At 39.0% G+C, this 18,394-nt stretch overlaps 1 protein-coding gene across 4 annotated transcripts in view; it reads right to left on the reverse strand.

Moving 5' to 3' along the window:
- Window positions 1–18,394, reverse strand: part of NFKB1 (nuclear factor kappa B subunit 1) — a 57,726-nt gene that overhangs the window by 26,035 nt on the left and 13,297 nt on the right. For 2 of the 4 annotated variants that reach the window (XM_040064399.2, XM_040064400.1), the window contains exons 4-7: window positions 11,933–11,973; window positions 9,470–9,568; window positions 2,185–2,333; window positions 521–684 (exon numbers count right to left, since the gene is read on the reverse strand). In XM_040064399.2, the coding sequence (XP_039920333.1) occupies window positions 521–684; window positions 2,185–2,333; window positions 9,470–9,568; window positions 11,933–11,973 (453 nt within the window). The remainder of the gene's footprint in view (window positions 1–520; window positions 685–2,184; window positions 2,334–9,469; window positions 9,569–11,932; window positions 11,974–18,394) is intronic. The other 2 variants (XM_058420675.1, XM_040064401.1) reach the window with 1 other exon arrangement.

The following is an 18,394-nucleotide window of genomic DNA, read 5'->3' on the forward strand; positions in this document are numbered from 1 at the left end:
TTCTGCTCTCGATTTATAAAGGTTGTGAAAAGGATGAAGGCCACCCCTAAGGACACCACAATTCCTGGTGTTAAAGAGTGATAAAAGACAACTGGCCCCTCTATACAGTACCTGAAAGCAATGCAGACCACAGGTTTTACAGCGATATGGGTGAAATGCAGCTGAATGAAACTCTGTTCTCAAAAGGTGGTCCCTAAGTTGATTAAGTATATCATGTCTTGCTGCAATAATGCAAAATGGCTATTTAAGAGCTTATTAAACAGCATAAGAGCAATGGAATACAGCTGCAGAGGTTGGTACAGGCAGCTGTGGAAGGAAGTTTCTCCATTCTCATGTATGCATTGACAGCAGACTCCTTTCAGATTCCCTAAAACATGGTAACAATGCACCACCTTTCAAAAGCACATAGACATTGGCTGTTGTCCTACACAAGGCCTTTGCCTAGCTAAGAATCTATGTTTCAAAAGCTCAGCCTGTTTTCAGTAAGACCAATTAAAACCAGGCCATCATTTCCACGTACCAGTTAGCTGCCTGTCTCCACATCCTTCTGCCTGCAGATAGCCGAGTTCCGGATGCACCAGGAGTCCCGGGTTGTATCCCTTCTTGCAAGCATCTATCATGCGCGTTTCCAGAGTTTCAAACACTTTCTTCTTCGTGACATGAAGTATTCCAAGATTTGCAAACCTGCCAAATTTTGATGAGGGCAAGTATTTTCTTAATGCTTTAGGCCAGACCCGCAGCAGGCAGCCTTTCTCTTACCAGAGGCAGCTACACAACCCAAGTCTACAGAAGGACTCTATGGGCATACTTAGCCCTATTAGCATTTGAGGGAGAATTTTCCATCAAGAAAAATTCTGTCAGTATCACAAAATATGTAAAATGTGCACTGTAACATGACAGTGATCATAGGGGGAAACTTGCCTATGGCATAAGTAGTAATCTGTCAGGTTTCAGACTTCCACTGGGAAAGCAACCTACAAAATGTTGGAAAATCTGGTAGCCACACTTTGATTGCTGCATCTTAGCAATGACATTAATGTGTCATTCTGTATGTCTGCTAAGCAGAGTAACTGCTCAGAGTATGCTCCATCTGTTGAAAATGGTTTGGAGAGCAAGCTAAGAAGCTGAAAACAGTGCAATATTTTCCAAAGAAAATGTTTTAAGCAAGGCTCTGGTCATTCTGCAAGACACTTTGGGTATCTATCTGAATGAAAATTTCCATCATACAAGGTGTGTGCTTTTGTAAAAATCTGCTGGCACATTTAAAAATCAATTAGATCTGGAAGTATGAAAACAAGACAATAACTCAGTTTTCATGTGGGTCAAGTGAGGACAGGAAAGCTGGTTCTAAACATCTGATGAAAAACAAGACAGGTTAGAAAATGAGCCAAACTTTTCAAGATGAAAAGGAGCATTTGAAATAAAGCTATTTAAATTGTTGTGCGCGGTAAAGTCAGTGCACTGGGCTTGGACATCAAAAGTTACCCTTTAAAAGAATCTCTCTCTCCCAGCCTTCTCAGCTTTTTAAACTTCATCATCTTCACCAACAAAGACATTCTTGAGATCACAGAACTAAAACTCACAGCCAGCATGAAACCTGATCTAAGCCTCAAAACATGGTTGGGAGCTTCAGCTCCCTTTACCGATATAAACAATTTTTCTTTCAAATTAAACAAGAACAGGCCAACTACAATTTCAGTACAATCTTTCTGCTTTAAACTTTGAAAGTTTGACTTTTGCAGTATTTTCATGTTTATACCTGTCCTGCATTAACTTCAAATTTACTAATCCTATTTTCTTAATACTTTTCATTACATTTCTATTGACAAGTTTCAATAAAAGTAAAATATTGATCAAAGAGGTAACAAAATGGTAACACTAATTTTAGTCCCTTCTCTGATCAAAACTACTTGCATTTTAAAGAATGGACTTACAATACAAATTTGGGCCGCACACCAAGAGATTAAATTAGTTACTTAAATTCATTTAGCTTGCCAAGGGCAAATTCTACAAAGGTGAACAGAAACCCCCTTAAATTTTCTATTTATGATACAAAAAACCTGAGATCAGAGCACGGAGATAAGTGCTCCACAGGGCTGCCTCTTAGGAGTATTTCTGTATTGCTTTTTGCAGTCTTGATGCTTCCCCCACAGCTCAGGTTTGCAGAGGAGTCCCCAGACTTACCCTACAACCATGTCCTTAGGTCCTGCGTTAACCGTGCACACCCCATCTTCGCAGAATTTCCCCACCAAGCTGTGGGCGTGTAAGTGGACGTATTTCCCATTAGTTACTAACTGGACAATTACTTTCGCAGGTCCAACATAATTGCAGATCTGTAAATAAATTGAAAAAATGTGGGATAGTTTGCTTACTATTTTTAAAATGGAACAAGTAATGATTCCAGGTGAGTATTTTCTGTCAGCTAAGTACAATCAAGTTTACATAGGAGAAATGTGTGTGCATTTCTTCACGAAATACAAATGGCAAACCAACTGTACCAGATCATCACTTTCTTCTGCAATTAAACTTAACATGCAAATGGCAGAAGTGCTGTCCAAAAAAGCTGAAACGTGAATCTCAGTTTTACCTTCTGGCCATTTACTCCACAGTGCTCTCCTTAAGTATCAGTCAGTACATTGAATTCACAATAAACATTGTTACCCATAAGAAGCATAGAGAAAATGTATGTATTAAACAAAAAAAAACCCTGTATTGTTTTGCCCAGTTTGGAAAGACTTTAAAAATTATTTTTAGACACTATGATTGTCATAAAATATTTTGGCTGCATTACAATGACTCTTCAGGTAGAGATTTTACAGTGAATAAATTCTATGTTAAAAGGCATTTTGTTAGTTGGATGTACTTCATCAACACATGCTACCCAATCCAGTAAATATCTCCCTTAAGCATACACAAGGATATGTAATAAATTCCCACATAGGATTTTGCTGGACTAGAACTATGATAAACTGTGTACTTTCTTTCCTATAGCCAACTCTGAAAGCCTACAAAGCCTTTTTTGCCCATGACACAGTTTCTAATCACCATACATTTTTAACAGCTTTTAATAAAAAACAATGCCTCAAAAACACCTCTAAAATTACTAATAACATACCATACTGGTAAGTTATTTGCTTTACATATATTATTTAGAACTTTATTTTCTTTCCTCGCTCCAAGGCAGTAATGGGTTATGCACCACTTTCAAATTATGCTGAACGTAAAATTACTCCACTTTTTAAAAAGCAAACATCACCTTCCCTTCCAATTCACTTAATTAACCCTTTTATCAATGTTGGGCTTTTCCCCCCTCCTTCTCTAATTTTTCTTCTAATTTGCCTAGGGCCGAGTTCTTTGTATTACAGCAGCTTATAGATCTAATCAACCAAGGTATTAAAGGATCGCGATAAACATTAAAGTGAAGAATCAGTGATGAACTGAATATTTAAGGTTATATTGTTGATAAAACGCTGATAGCAAGGGATTGCCGTGATTTTACCACATTAACTGAGTCCTGCTAGCTTCCTTCACTCCAGTTAACCCCTCTCTTGAACCCATTCCATCACAGCTGGAACACTTTGCGTATGTACAATGCGCGCCCTCCCTGCCTTCCTATTCACTGCTGAAAGCAAAAAAAAAAATCCCAACTATAAAAAAGTTGTTCCAGGAGGAGCAGGTGTGCAAAAGCACTCTCATTACCCACTCCTGCTAGTTAACTGTGTAATACTGCAGTACTGTGCATTTTACAAGTGACACTTTCTAAAACACAAGACACAGGGTGCTCATGCTTCCCTCCTTTCAATGCTTCCACATTGAAATCTGCACTGAAACAGTGCAGAGATGCAGGATAATCACTGCTGGACTATTTCTGTCATTTACCAGCAGGGAGAAAATTTCTATGTACCTTTCACAAAGTCATCTGAAAATAAAAACTACTGCATTTGGTGCTACAGTATATCAGCATCACTGCCACAACTAACTTTTCAAAAAGGTAGCTTTAAAAAAATACTTTTCATTTTACCCCTCTCTCAATAAGCCTTTTCCTACTACAAAGCTCCCAGCACATCTGTAGTGCTATGTTCACTATGAATAACATCGATGTTCTACTATCACATCAGAAAACTTCAAGACAATCCTTCATCAGCTGTAGAAACCACAGTGAAACTGGAGGCAGGACTGCTGCATGTCAAGGACTTTCCAGCCTCTGAAAGCAGAACACAGAAGTGCAGTGGTAACCAGATTGCAATCTCTCCGTGTTACTCAGCTCAGCATGATCTTTGCAGTCTCCCTCTCTCAGGGGGAAAACAAAAGGGCTCTTAAAACGTATTACCTTATGTAGGTCATAAGGCAAGAAAGGACTATTTTTGTCATCCAGTCTGATGTCCTATGCTGCAAAGGGGACAGAATGTCTCTGAACCATCTTCTACCATTATTTCTTACAGACAGACTTTCCTACTTGATTTTCAGTCATTTGGGGTAACTTGGTGCCCAGGAAAATAGTCTGAGCAGTTAAATATCCTTACGTACCATAAACTAAGTCTGAAATAACTTTTCAATGTCTTTGAATCATGCCACAATTTCAGAATAATTTTAAATTAGTTCTGGCGCTAAGGTATAGAAGCAACTATCAGCTTTTGCGTGCAACTTCAGAAACACTGTCAAAGGCCTGAGAAAGTAGAAGGTATGTTACAATGCCTAATAGGGTTTATGGTATTGACACAAAAGCAGACTCAGCGTAAGGGGGAGGAGATAGCACGTGGATGCTGTACTGCTCAAAATCAGAGCTGTGATCCAAATAAATAGCTACTGAACTTCAAACTAAAGGTGAGAGGAAAGAAGAAAAGAAGAAGTTCCTGGGCAGAGTATAGCTGTAATACTTGATTACACCCTGTATCTGAAGCAGCATTCAATTGATCTGATAAAGTTAAAAGGCTGCAGGCTTACGTTTATCTGCTCTTTCTGTTTGAGAGATTTGTCTGAAAGATTAAAAGGACCCTGTGAACTCGAAATCGAGTCAATTTCAAAACAAGAGTAGAAAGCTTTTTTCAGTTATTTCATGTCCTCCTGCAATTCAGATTCCAGCCAATTTTTATAGGCTCCAAAACTTTACAAAAACTTTATAAGAACATTTTCATACTTCGAAGATGCTTTTTCCAGTTATTCTTACAGGCAAGAAATGAAACCAACAAGAGGAGCAAATTATGGAAAAGACCATTTCAAACCTACAATGCCAGCATTACAAAAGCACCTATTTCTCTTTCCAATCCCTTTGTTAGAGCAACTGCAGCCCCAGCCCTGCCTATCTTTCAGAGTGTGACTACTGCTGTTCTCAATACACATGTACAAGAAGTGTTCCCAAGATGAGGCATCTCTCACTCTTTATAAACAACCTGTTTTTACAGAGAAGTATCTCTTTTTTTCAGTTGCTAATTAAAGATAAAATATTTCTGATGTGGTACAAATCGTGTAGGCAACCAAATACTTACTTAATAGACTTAAGAAAAAGCAATGTAAAGTAATTTAAACCAATGGGACCCGAAGATCTGATCCTCTGACTGTGAGGTCACTTGAATGACAGAACTACAGAGCTAGGTGCTCTGCTTTACAAGCCCAGCTAAAGAGATTCAGTGCCTCCCATTCAGCCAAAACAGCCTTACCAGTAAAAAGCTCAACTCTCACCAAATTTATCTTTGGCTGACTTTGATTCAGTACAGATTTTTAAGAGGGATAAAGATTTATACCAAAAAATCTGCTTATTCTTGTCTCATTCCTTAATTCAACTGTTTGCTGATTACAAGTTAAAAAAAAAAAAAAAAATCACCTATTTATATCACTTTACATTTAATTCCTACTGGGGGAGGGGGGAGCAAATACATATGCTCCTTTTGTCACCAAGGCTCACCAGCAAAGTAACTTAACCAATTTTCCAGGAATTCCCCTCCTGAGCTTGAAGTAAATGTGCTGAAATCCCTGATTTCAAGAAGAACCCTTATCTCCAAAGCGAGGTATGACTTGGGACAGCCCCAGGACATGACTGGCTGGGCAGTTCTATCGGTGTGCCTGGGCTCAGGGCAGCCTAACTGCTGTGCAGCTTCGAGTCACAAGCCAAAGTGCTCCGTGCCCAAACTCTTGTGCAGAGAGATGGTGCTCTTCAGCTGGGGCACACCTCTGAACTCCGGGCTGGAGCTCATTTACATCCAGCTCACGAAGAACACTGAACTAGAGGCTGCAGCCACCCACGTAGATTTTCCCCCAAGGAGATGAAAATTGAAGACATTTCCTTCACTCCGCTGTTTTCAGCAAGTCCATGTCACACCTAAAATTGGATCAAGCACTTCAGTGTAAAACATGGATCTGCCCACATGATGAGCAGTATGCAAGATCAGGACACACATGATAAATGTGTAAGGCCAGTGGAAATTTTCTGTGTGAGTTTTCTCACATTTGTTCAAATATATAAAAACCAAGCAGATTATAAATTAAAAAAAAAAAAAAGATAGTTAAGTATGCTGGTGATAATATTAGACCTTGCTGTTTTATCCTTTCTTTTTATACTACTGACTGATTTTTTTCCCCTGGACAAAAAAAGTAATGACGAACAAGCAGCTTTGATTTCAACTGTTCTAGACAGTAAAATATTCCAGCATTGTGTTACTAACATCCACTAAGTGGATGAAAATGTAATTTAAATGAAGAATTTCAGGCTGCAATCATGAAACATAACTTTATTGTAACATATTTATTATCTTCTTTTACAGCTTTTACAACTTCTCTCTCTCTCCATAATGACATGCAAAGTTATATAGAATCCTCTGAATATGCAAGATTTTTTCGCCGTATTAGGATTACTGTTAGCAAAGACAGGGCTAAACAAAGGAACATAATTCCACAAATCATTAAGATAAATTAATCCAATTTTTGATATAGAAAAACATACCCTGTTATCTAGACTCCATTAGTCAGGACTGTTCCGTTAAAGAAGAGGTTTTACATCAATTCCACCTTTCTGGCCAGTGCAGATTTGTTTCAAGTGTAAAGACTGGCATTGCAGAATTGTTGACCTACACTATCTACTAATACATTATAGAGGAAGAGGTTAAACATGCAATTAAATACCAAAACATCTTGCTTAGAAATATAGCAAGGTCTTCAACACTCCAGCCTTTACGTGAGAGCTATGTCTTGATGTGTTCCAGCTTAGTTACAAGTAGTGACAGCGCAGGGAGGTAAAGAAAAAAAAAAAAAAAAAAGGGTGGAATCGAACAGTCCACATTATGCAAGAGGCCACATCCCATAAATGTGTTTTCTTTTGGCCTCCAATCCACAGTCCTATGAAAAAAGAATAGGGAGACTGCAATGGTTTTTTGTGCACTGAGGATGTGTATTTTCAGGACATTCCATGGTAACTGCTAGTAGATTTTGAGAGAGTTGGCCAAGCACATACCAGATCCCAATGTGAGCTGCACTGACCACACTATGGCCAAGGGTTTAAAGATCTGTCACAAAACCTCCTTTTTTTACAGTACAGCCAAAGCTCATGCTACCGTCCTTTTACTGCACTGTGATCAACTCATGTAGGTTTTATAGCGAAAACACTGGCACAAGAGTAAAAATAAAAAACAAAAAAACCCCGAAAAACCCCCAAACCCAAAACAAAAACAGACAAAAAAATCCAACAAAACAACCCCTCCCCCCCCAAGCAAACAAACAAAAAAACCCAACAGCCCAACACAACAAAAATTTGCAATTTACAACTGTGCTCCCCTCAGTTATGACAAAGTAGGTACATTCTGACAAAACACAGAAAAGACTTACAGGAAAAGGTGTGAAACACTTCTGGCTTTACTGGCACCACTTGAATCAAGAACAGGCACTAACAAGCAATGGCCTTGAGGAATTTACTTGTGCTCCCTTGCCAGCCTCTCCCAAGCAGGTGTTGCCATGTGGGGATTTGTACTAGAAAAAAAACCCCAGATGCACACAGTAGGACGGGAGAGAAGGGATGTGTATGTGTGTAAGCTCTAGATGAAATTGAAAAGTGATGATCAATGAAATTAGAAGGTCTGATGGAAAGCCAAAGAACATTCTGCTTTCTAGTTTACTCAAGGAAAAATTCAATTTCCTGTATAACTCCTCATCATGCTATTATGTGACCTACCACACCTTTATAAATTATCCCTTGTATTATTATCCTTATAGATTGGAATCCAAAGATCTGGCTCAGCTGAAGTAAATTACTTTGTATCTGAACATACCAGTGAAATTTCATTCATTGGTTCATCACTACTGTCAAAACAGGAAAGAGAAAACCAAGTAGATCATTTGCCTGGGCTAGTAACTTTTCCTAAGAGTTTTGCAAGGCTCTACGAAATCAGCTTTCCCGGCTTCTTCTCGATTCACAAGACTAACAGCCTAGGCTACCTCAGCCGGTGCTGATTATTTTCCATTATATTATGCTCATACTGATTCATTAGGAAATGCAACTGTTCCAAACTCCCGTCTTTCTCAGGAACTGTGGAAGAACTACATACACACTGAGGAGAAGGACCAGGAGTGGCACACACCAAGGTAGAAGTTTGTTGCTTGCCACTCTTCCCTCCTCTTTTTTCCCCATAAAGTAAGAGAGCACTGGAATTAGAATACATCAAGAAATAACACCCATTAGAATATATTAACCCTGCTCCTCATGAGAATTTGCAGTGCAACAGTTCAAAGATGTAATGCAATAACAAAACCAAAGTTTGCATTTAAGTTAAAAAGAATACTGAAAAGACACAGTGTAGCTTCTCCAGACTTCTGCAGAAAAAAAAAAAAAAATGCTGCAAGAACCATAGGCAAATATAGTTCTCCAATCCCAGAATGATTAATCACTTTTCTAATCTTCATACTGTGTCTCACTAGAACATTTCTTTGATTAATGTATTTGAATTTTTTTCCAGGGGGAAAAAAAACCCACAAAAAATGTTCAGTGAACACCTGAACACTGTTCCTATTAAAATGAGAAGTTCTACATTGACTTTAAAGGAATTAAGTTCCTAAGAATGGAGTACCCTAGAGATATTGAATGAGGAGTAACATGAAAAGAAAAAAAAGGAAAACTTGGTAAATAGCATTAGAGTGAAGTGGAATAACTAAGCAGACTCATGTTTTGCAATGGAAATGGAGCGACTGAGCAGCTCAAGCCTTGCTAAAACTGCACCCTAAGGAAGAGCTCCATTAGTCTGAACAATGATAGTGAGGTAGTAGGTGCAGGTAAGTTACTGCTCAACTGCTGGCAGATAAAAACGGTGCCAAAACAAACCCACACATCTTAGGACACCTTTATTTTCAAAATCAATTTGAACATTGGGACTGAAATGTAAACGGTCTTGAGCAACTTCATACAAACTTATGTTTCTATACAACAAGCTCCTATACACACACATATGATGATACTTGACTTCACAAAATTAATGCCTTAAGTCCTTACTTTGACCTGAGGGTATGATTTTTTGTTCTTTTCACTAGAAGCACCTGGAAGTCCACCGTGCGAAGGCCCTTCACACACGTATCGGAAACGAAATCCCCTCTGCGGAATAAAGGGAAAGAAACTTGAAAGCTGCACAGAAACAAAACCAGAAGAGAAATAGCAAACACAAAGACGAGCATGCACACCCACAAACAAGACTCACCCAAATGGATAAGTTACAGTTGCTCATCCATGAAATGCTGAGTGCTGGTTAACAAAGCATCACTTAGCTGTAGCCCTGGAGAACCTGTTCTATTCTCACTTTAACATACATGCAGCAATCTCATATTTTTCTTTTGGTTAAGTGAAGATATTTTTAAACAGAGAACTATTTATGCTGTTAAAATAGGATAAAAATTCACATGTAGAGAATGGAGGAGCAGATACTCTCTCCCAAGGTTGCTGCCAGGTAGACAAAATTGAAATAAATAATAAAGAAGTCCAAAGCACCATAAAGAAAGTACAGGGATGAAACACAAACACTTCCTCCTTCTGGGAAAAACATATGAAAGCTGTATCTCTGAGTGAAATTCAGAAACAGCACAAAAGCTTCAGGGGACTCTGGCTGGTTTTCACCTCAGCTACATAAATAGACATCTGAACATACTTTAGAGAACTGCAGGATACTGAAAACCAGTCCAGCGCACAGCTCTCCATCGACTCCATTGATGAACATCCCCTTTATTTTACATGGCAATCTATAAAGCACGAAAGATGTAACTCTTAAGCAAAGGTGTCTGGTAACTCTAACTTTATTTAACAATATATTTCATGTGGTCCTCAATTTTGCTTTTGGATCTACTCTCCAGTCCTGCAATTTCTGGCAAAATCCCCATTTTATATAGGGCTCCCAGCGTCCAAATAGCACCAGTTAGTGTTGTAGCCTTTTCCAAGAATCAGTCAGCCTCTTTCTAGTAGTAGACAACTCTGGATTTGAAGTCCGTATTAGCTGAAAGTGAATAACGTGCCTTAAAATTACTCCATAAGCAGTAGCTTCAATACCTATCTTGCTAAGCCATTTCAGGCTAAGAACTTTTTCCATCAAGCAAATGACTTTATGACTTTTATTCAGACCTGACCTGTTGCCTTCCTAAGGTGAACTGAGTGACCCAGAGTACTGTGCGTGAAGTGCCCAGCTATGATGAGCCTGAACTGAAGTTCATCTGCAAAAGGTAGAGGAACCTCTGTGAAAGGCAAATCAATCTCTGCAGCCAGGACACATCACTCTGCTGATGGATCACCCTCATCACCCTGCCATAAACCCCTGCCCAGCTTGCCACATGGGTACTCCACAAGAGGAGCTACTTGCTGAGAAGTCACACACTGAAACAATGGTTTCTCCTTATGGACTGTGCACTGTAGGCTCAACCATGAAACGATATGGCCTGATTTGGGATTAACTTAAAACCATGAGGAAGATGCAGCATTTTCTTCCAAGAATTCACAGTACACTGGTGTTTCACATAGCACTGTGATGAAGAGTCCTGTTCCTGGAGGGATGCTCAAGCACAAAAATGTCTTTGGTGCGTGATTGAAACCAATGTTCTCCACTGCCTCCTGCCCGGAAAACCAGATTGCAGTATGCTTCTGCAGAAGACCAAGAGGAGGATGGAACAGCTTTTAGCCACTGTCTTCCCCTGTTCATTGAACAGCTCTCTAAGGCAGGATTTTATGCAATTCACTGGGGCAGACAGGAAAGGCACCTCCATACTGTAACAGCTTCAGGAGGAATCCTTGTAATTGCTGGTGCCACCAGCCAAAGCAGAACAATACCCAGGCACACTTCAGGGCAGCTTTACCCAGTAGTTATTTTGTACATCAGTTGCATGAAAACTAACCAGTGCATTGAAGGGACTTCTCTGCTGTCAGAAGAGCATAGGTCAGTGTTTGCTACATCACAGAAAACAACGTTTTGAGTACATCATCATTTTTCTTTGATTATTCAAAACAGACAACCATAACAAAAAGAATCTCAAAGGACAACTGCATTCCTTTATAACAAAACACAAGTCAGAAGTTCCTGTAACTTGGGAATTAAGTGTTTTTATTTTTAACTTCTTGTGTTTCAAAAACTATGAAACAAATCCTAAAAATCTTCCATGTTTGATTTACTAGTTTATGTTTCCAAATATTGGGGTATTGTAACAGTCACTTCTAAGATGACACAAGGCATATTCTTAAAACCCTTAGGGTTTTTTTTGCATCATTATACTTCCAGAGAGAGATAAAGATGAAAACAGAACAAAACAGGAAATGCTTTAACTACAAAAGTAAGAGTTAAAACTGCTCATGTTCAAGTGCCACATTTTTTCTGAGAGTTCAGACTTTTCTGTGCTCTTTTTTATTTAAGTCATAAGTTTATTCAAAGCTGAACATAGTAATATAGCCACCTTAGACATTTTCAAAATGTAGTCTTGTTCCTACCTGTTTTGGCTGTTCTATGATTTGAAGATACGGTCCATCTGCTAACATAAAAGAAAGAAAGAAAAGTATTAATACAAATTATATTTCTATTGCTATAATTAATATATAAGTTGTAGGGGTAAGATTATGTCCTTGAATGACTTGAGAAAAAATTTTTGAAAGTATCTAAGTCTCTTCAGAACTTAAATTTAAATAAATTATTCAATCACTTGGCAGTCTGTCACTCCCAGTTAAAGACCAGTGGAATAAGAAGAGGAAGATTAAGTCAAAAAAGTTAATTTTAGTTCAGAGAGCCTAAATGGGCAACTCAGTTAAAACCTGCAAAAGTGCACAAGAACAGGATCCTCCCCTCGCCACTGACAGCAGTCTGGCTTCTTGAGCTAAGGTTAACTTTTGTATTTAAACCCCTTGGGCTCTAGAGATTATATTCACCAGCTTTTGGCCCTAGGGCTTCCTACAGAATAGGTGCTTTTGAAAGTCGAGACAGCCAATCAGAAGCTCTGAGGCATGGGAATACAGGAGGAATTTGAGCTGTCTCAACATGCCCCAACAGTCAGAAGTGCTTTAAAAAAAATCCTGGAATTGAGAAGACTAAACAATTTACATTCTTCTAATAATTTCAGATACATTTTTAAAAATAGTGTTCTGCTGGGGCTCTAGAAACACTGAATACATTCAATTTGACTACAAATACAGACTCTCTATTGAGATTCATCTTGAGCATGGTGCCAATACACAGGATTATGTTCTACTAAAATTCTATTTGTGTCTTTTAAAGAAGGCTTCATTAAACAACTTTCAGTCTTGTACAGTGGCTAACTTCACACTATAAACGTCATGCAAAATTCACCAGTTTATATAACTTTTGAGTAGGTCCTAAATCCAATGAGAATTCAGTGCCACCAGAGTTAAGCATTCATCGCCTGATCAAAGCTTAGCTCCAACTCTGATCATTTAGATTATTTACATCAAGAAGGAAAGCTCTCTGGGTGGATGGCTGTAAAACACCTCTTAAAATGCAAGCCACTCATGAGTCTCAAAATGATCATTCCAAGAGCGATGATTTCTTCCCTCTGTTTCCTAAGCAGTCGAGATGATTTGTATTTCAATGCTAAAAGATCAGTTGCTTTCAAAGTAGACCCCAAATGACAGCTTCACTGGGCATACCTACATAATATTTTTCCAGCCATATTCCTGTTGGAATTCTGTATCATCACTTCTACTCAAAGGTATTAATGCTAAGGAATCAAGCACAGGTCTTAACTGAACAAGCTTCTCTCAACAGGGAAGTCTTAATAAATATACAGCAGATGAAAGTAGTATTCTGCTGCTGCAGTTAGCTGACTCAGCAACTGAACCAACTTCATGTAAAAATTAGATTGCAAATGTCAGTCACAACAATTTCACATTAAAAGTTAAATTATTTTCCAAGTCCATCTATTGTACTTTTCCTTGAAAGTAAAGAGTGCTACCTGAACTCATGAAAAATGACTGCCTCAACACAACATACATATCATCTTGCATTACAAAGCAGAAAAAACAGTTTGGACTTCAGGAACCTTAAAAGATGTAGAGTAACATTTAGCTTTGGACTTTGATTTCAGTTTTTGTCTGTAACATAATCAAGATGAGCTGAGTTTGGTTTAAGCAATACATCAGCACTTAAATCTAAGACCTCTCTTCACAGACCACTAATCCTCATGCTTTAGGCACCTGAAAATATATAGTTTAACAATCCAGAAGCCACGTATTTTCTAGGCATTGGCAGAAATAATGCACCTAAAATACAATAGTGTGTAGTTCAACTTTCAACCAAGCCTCCAGGGCATGATCTGCCAAGTAATTGTTCTCTGGCTCTTCTCCTCTTAGGAATTCATTTTCAAGACATACATGTTGGGTTAGCACAAAATACTATTGCTTTCTCTCAAACATTAGCCAGAAAAGGAAATGTTCTAATTCAATGGCTGATGGCTGCAGAAGTCCTTCAGGACACATCAGACCCAAGTCCCAGCTTTTCCTCACCATAAGGAAATTCAAACTCCTAAGAGAGGGATGGATATACACTGGAAAACTAAAAGAAACTCTTCATACCACTGAGATGGTTTTTCCTTGCATGGCGCTTGTGAAAACTCAGGAAAATTGAAAACTTAGGAGTGTGGTTATTCTGATCTCTTGGAAAAAAAGCTTATAAAAAGCATGCAAATATGCTGATTTAAAAATCAAAACGTTTTATATATCAGCACTAGAAAAGTGCAAAAAAGATGCAGTGTAAATGTACAGTGCTAAATTAGATGTCTGTTATCATTAACCCACATTATACAAATCATATAGCAATGAACTTAAAACAGTTTTTTGAGATCTTATTTTAATCTTTGGGTTCCATGACTAATGATTTTCCTTTTTTTTTTTTTTCTTTTTTAAACAGTGACTAAGTAATTCTCTGGTATAGCATCTGAACCAGACCAAAATAACATTACACAGAAGGCATTCTAATTCAAAGGACTTAATAATATCTGAAATGCTACTTAAAAATAAACCAGCGATCTTCAAGAAAACATCCAGGCATTTTGATTATAAAAAGGATTTTACTTAGTGAAAGGACTCATATAGCTGTTTTTACTGAACTCTGAATACTGCCCAGAGGCACCTTACACAGTCTAACACTGGCTATGTGTGGTTCCTTCTTTCTTTCATCCTTTCCCACAGGGAAAAGAAAATACATTTAACGTTCTGCACAAGGAAGTTTTTAATATTTTGTTTCTATTAGTCGGCCCGTCTTTGTCTAAGCAGACAAAGAGCAGGAACCTGAAGATGAACACTTTGTAAGACAACTAATAATGACGAGATTTGTGATGATCTTTCATCCCAGCCTGGAAAGTGCTTGCTTTAAAAGTTCTTGTTTAAGGAGCAACCCCTTTTTAAATGCTAAAGAGCCACCAGCAGGACTTAATGCATAGGTTACAACCTGTTCTACTTTTGCCCTACAGAGAGGCTGAAGGACACAGTCCCGGAGCTGCCTCTACGCAGGCGTGGCTCTCGTGGTGCCAAGAGCCAGGTTTTGACAGGAGCACTCCTCACGCTTTGCCTGGCGCTGCTACAGCTGGGAGGCCAACACCATGCAGTCCTCCAGCCTGGTGGAGACTGCCACATCCTGGCCACGCTTCAGGGCTTCTTTTTCTGTCTTCTCGCCTCGGTTGCCACAGACCGACTCACATCCCACTCCAGTCTGAGTCACAGTCGCACTTCCCCACGTCTTCTTCAACTGCCATGTTTCTTCATTTTCCTTCCTGCCTGAGTCAGAGGCCCTCCGGCCCCTTGACACTCCCACCACATGCATTCTTTCTTCCTTTTGACAGGCCTCACCCTACACACACACACACTTCCCAAAGGAGCACCCATCTTAGGCTCCCCCTTGATTCCTTCTTCCCGAAGAAGAGCAAAGTCAAGGAAAAACAGGTCTCTGAGGTTGCTGGGATAGCCCCGCAAGCCTGGCAACTCGGTTGGACTAGTGGGGTCCCGTATCTAACAGCTTTCTGAATACCTAAAACCATTCAATTTAACCTGTGGACAACCTGTGGACAAGTCTCCTCCCTCACAAGCTCTCTGTTGGCGGGCCCCCCAGAACAGGCATCTCACCCTTGGAATTGCTGTTTTGCTCTGTGGACATGGATGGAAACACCCACAGCCTGCGGGTTTTGATTGCTAAATCCCACATCAACTCTCTCGTGTCCATCCCGGCAGTGGTACCTTGCTGCTAAAAGCTCAGACTGGACACCTAGTGCCTTATCCTTCCTGAAGGCCTGTTGTAACATTTGCATGTCCTACCCCTCAGGGATTCCCCTGCACAGGAATACTCTCTTGAATCCCAGCTCTTCAGTGTTCAAAGCATGATGTTTAAAGCAAATGGCACATGAGACCTTGCACAGAAGATCTAAAAAGAACACCAGAAATGGTATGCAAGTCTGCCCAAGCTCCTGAGGATCAGGGCCACTACTGTGGAACAGCGAAAATGGACACTGATCTCATTTTTGGTCATGGTCTAGTTTCTTTGAACCTTTAACATTCTCTCTCTCTGAAAAAATACAGTAAAAAAAAAAAATTAAGTGCCTTCTTTTTCCCTCTATAAAATCCTCATTTTTCACAAGTGACATACAGAGCTGGACAGAGGAGGTTAAAGCAACGGCAGAAAATTAATTTTAGCAGCCTCCAGGCAATACTGTTCAGCTCCTGATGGCTCTGCTTCAACTTCAAAGTTTTAAAAACACACTACCTTAATGCCAAGAGCTAGTTAGACGAGAGCTTCTCAAAGAGAAAACAACTACGCACTCCCCAAGCCCACCTCTAACTGGGACATGTTACATGGCCGTAGATGGCCTTGGGTCATCATGAGGGAGTACAAAACTCCAGATTTACAAATCCCTTAGCTCAGAGCTCAGCCCATTTCCTCTCCAGTGTAAGGCATCAATCACTTTGTTTCTGCACTACACAGTGGATGTCCCACTGATGTGCACCTGCTTTTACTCTGCCTAAATACATGCTGTGGATAATGCTCCATCTATCCCCAATGCCACTAAGGATCAGTACCTAACCTACCTCATCAAAGGCAAGATACTTGCCAGCAAGCCAAGTAAGAGGTTAGCTTCATGAGGTACTGCCTTTTCTGCCAGTAAAACTTGAACCATGTTACTACTACAGCTTTAGAGCCAAAGTAACAAAAAAGCCTAATTTTTATTTAAAACGCACATATGAGAGAGAAAAAGAAGCATGCAGACTGACATTGAGCACTGACAATGATGTTGAGAAAATCTGTGTCCCAACGTCTCAAAGGTTTCCTACTATTACTGTAAATATTAATGTAACAGCAGAACATCTATCACCAGAAAGTCCCCAAATTCCCCAGCTACTTGTTGATTCAGCCACGCTGGCACGACATGGCAATCCACGGTTATACATTAAACCTGTCTGCCGATGTAACAGTCTGACACTGCACATTTATGACTGAAAGATATATGCACCACAGCCAGATCATGAGGAACAATTAATGTCTTTGGTTCTTTCTGCCTTAATCATCTATCTGTCCTTGAGAAAAATCCTTTTATTTCACTCTTTCCATATCTCAGCTGGAAGTACTTCTGGAAAGTCCCACATGACTTTTTAATCTGACTTTGCTGAGTAGAAAGAAATCATTAGTCCTTTGCTTGAAAACCACTAAAGTAGAATATAAAAATTATTACATTATCTTATAACTGAAGAACCAGTCCATAGTAACAACACAGCATATTTTCAGGAAGTGAAGGAAGTAAACATTTGGATACTGTTCAAGAAACAAACCAACTGTGGCATCATCTGATGCTGCTGAAATGACCAACCTTTTCTGAAATCTTTTGACTAATTTTTTGTTTGTGACAACCTGAAAACCACGATCCTTTATTGACTCCCATTTTGTGCACAAGGAACTTGCCACCTACAGTGCAGCAGTCGACAAGAGCAGTGGCACTTATGAAAAAAAAGGCCTTTTTCGAAGCAATTTTGCAAATTAAGGACAGAGCTAGACTTAGCCCAGTAAGAGTTTTCTGTGGCTGCAGAACTCAGTGAATCCTAGACTCCCCAACATGGTTTTGAAAGCAGCTGTTTTCCACTTTAGATGAGACATAGTTATCTGAAAATTAGTTTTATATATCAGAATAATTTGTACGGAATGAGTCTGGCATGAAAAATACAGAGTAAGCTTAAAAGGTACATGTAAAAGAGCTCTTTCAGGGAAATTTCAATAACCTTATTTGTTCAACAGAAACTGGGAGAAAAAAAATCCCTTGGTCTACAATGCACAAGCCCTTTAATACTAAGATTCTGCCTTAATAAAAATACACTGTAAACAAATGATTGCAACAATAATTTGCTGGATGTTTTTCCATATTTGTCAAGAGCTTTGCTCATGAGAACATTTTACCTTTAAACAAAATTATTTGTACTATGTGTTTCTTGATCCTTTCTTGCTACTACTCTCTTAAGAAAACAGGAAGCCTGATTTAATTTTTATTCTATAAGCAGCATTTATTGTTACTTTAGGGTGGAACTTTACCTATGAAGGAAAACCTTAAATGCTTATTATACTTCACCCTTAACACCTTCACTGCTGTGAATTGTATCAAATATTGCAATCAGAATTGGTTTGCACTTTCAACCAAAGAAATTTGCAATACGTAAGACACCAGCTACATCCTGACACAACAGAGTCAAAGAGATAACAAGAGGAAGCTGTCATGGTAAAAGATGTGAACAGTCATATCTGTACTTAGAGAAAAAATTCCTAAGTTTTAACAAAATTTTATTTCCTTCTTCCTTTTGTATCAGCTGTTCTAATAGACTAAGCAAGAGAAAAGAATTTTCCAAATTCTTGCAAGAATTAATATTTATAAAGAACTTTAATAAGCAAAACCAGACAGAAGTTGATCAAGCAGC

Source organism: Hirundo rustica, chromosome 5, assembly GCF_015227805.2.
Source record: "Hirundo rustica isolate bHirRus1 chromosome 5, bHirRus1.pri.v3, whole genome shotgun sequence".
Lineage (NCBI taxonomy): Eukaryota > Metazoa > Chordata > Aves > Passeriformes > Hirundinidae > Hirundo > Hirundo rustica.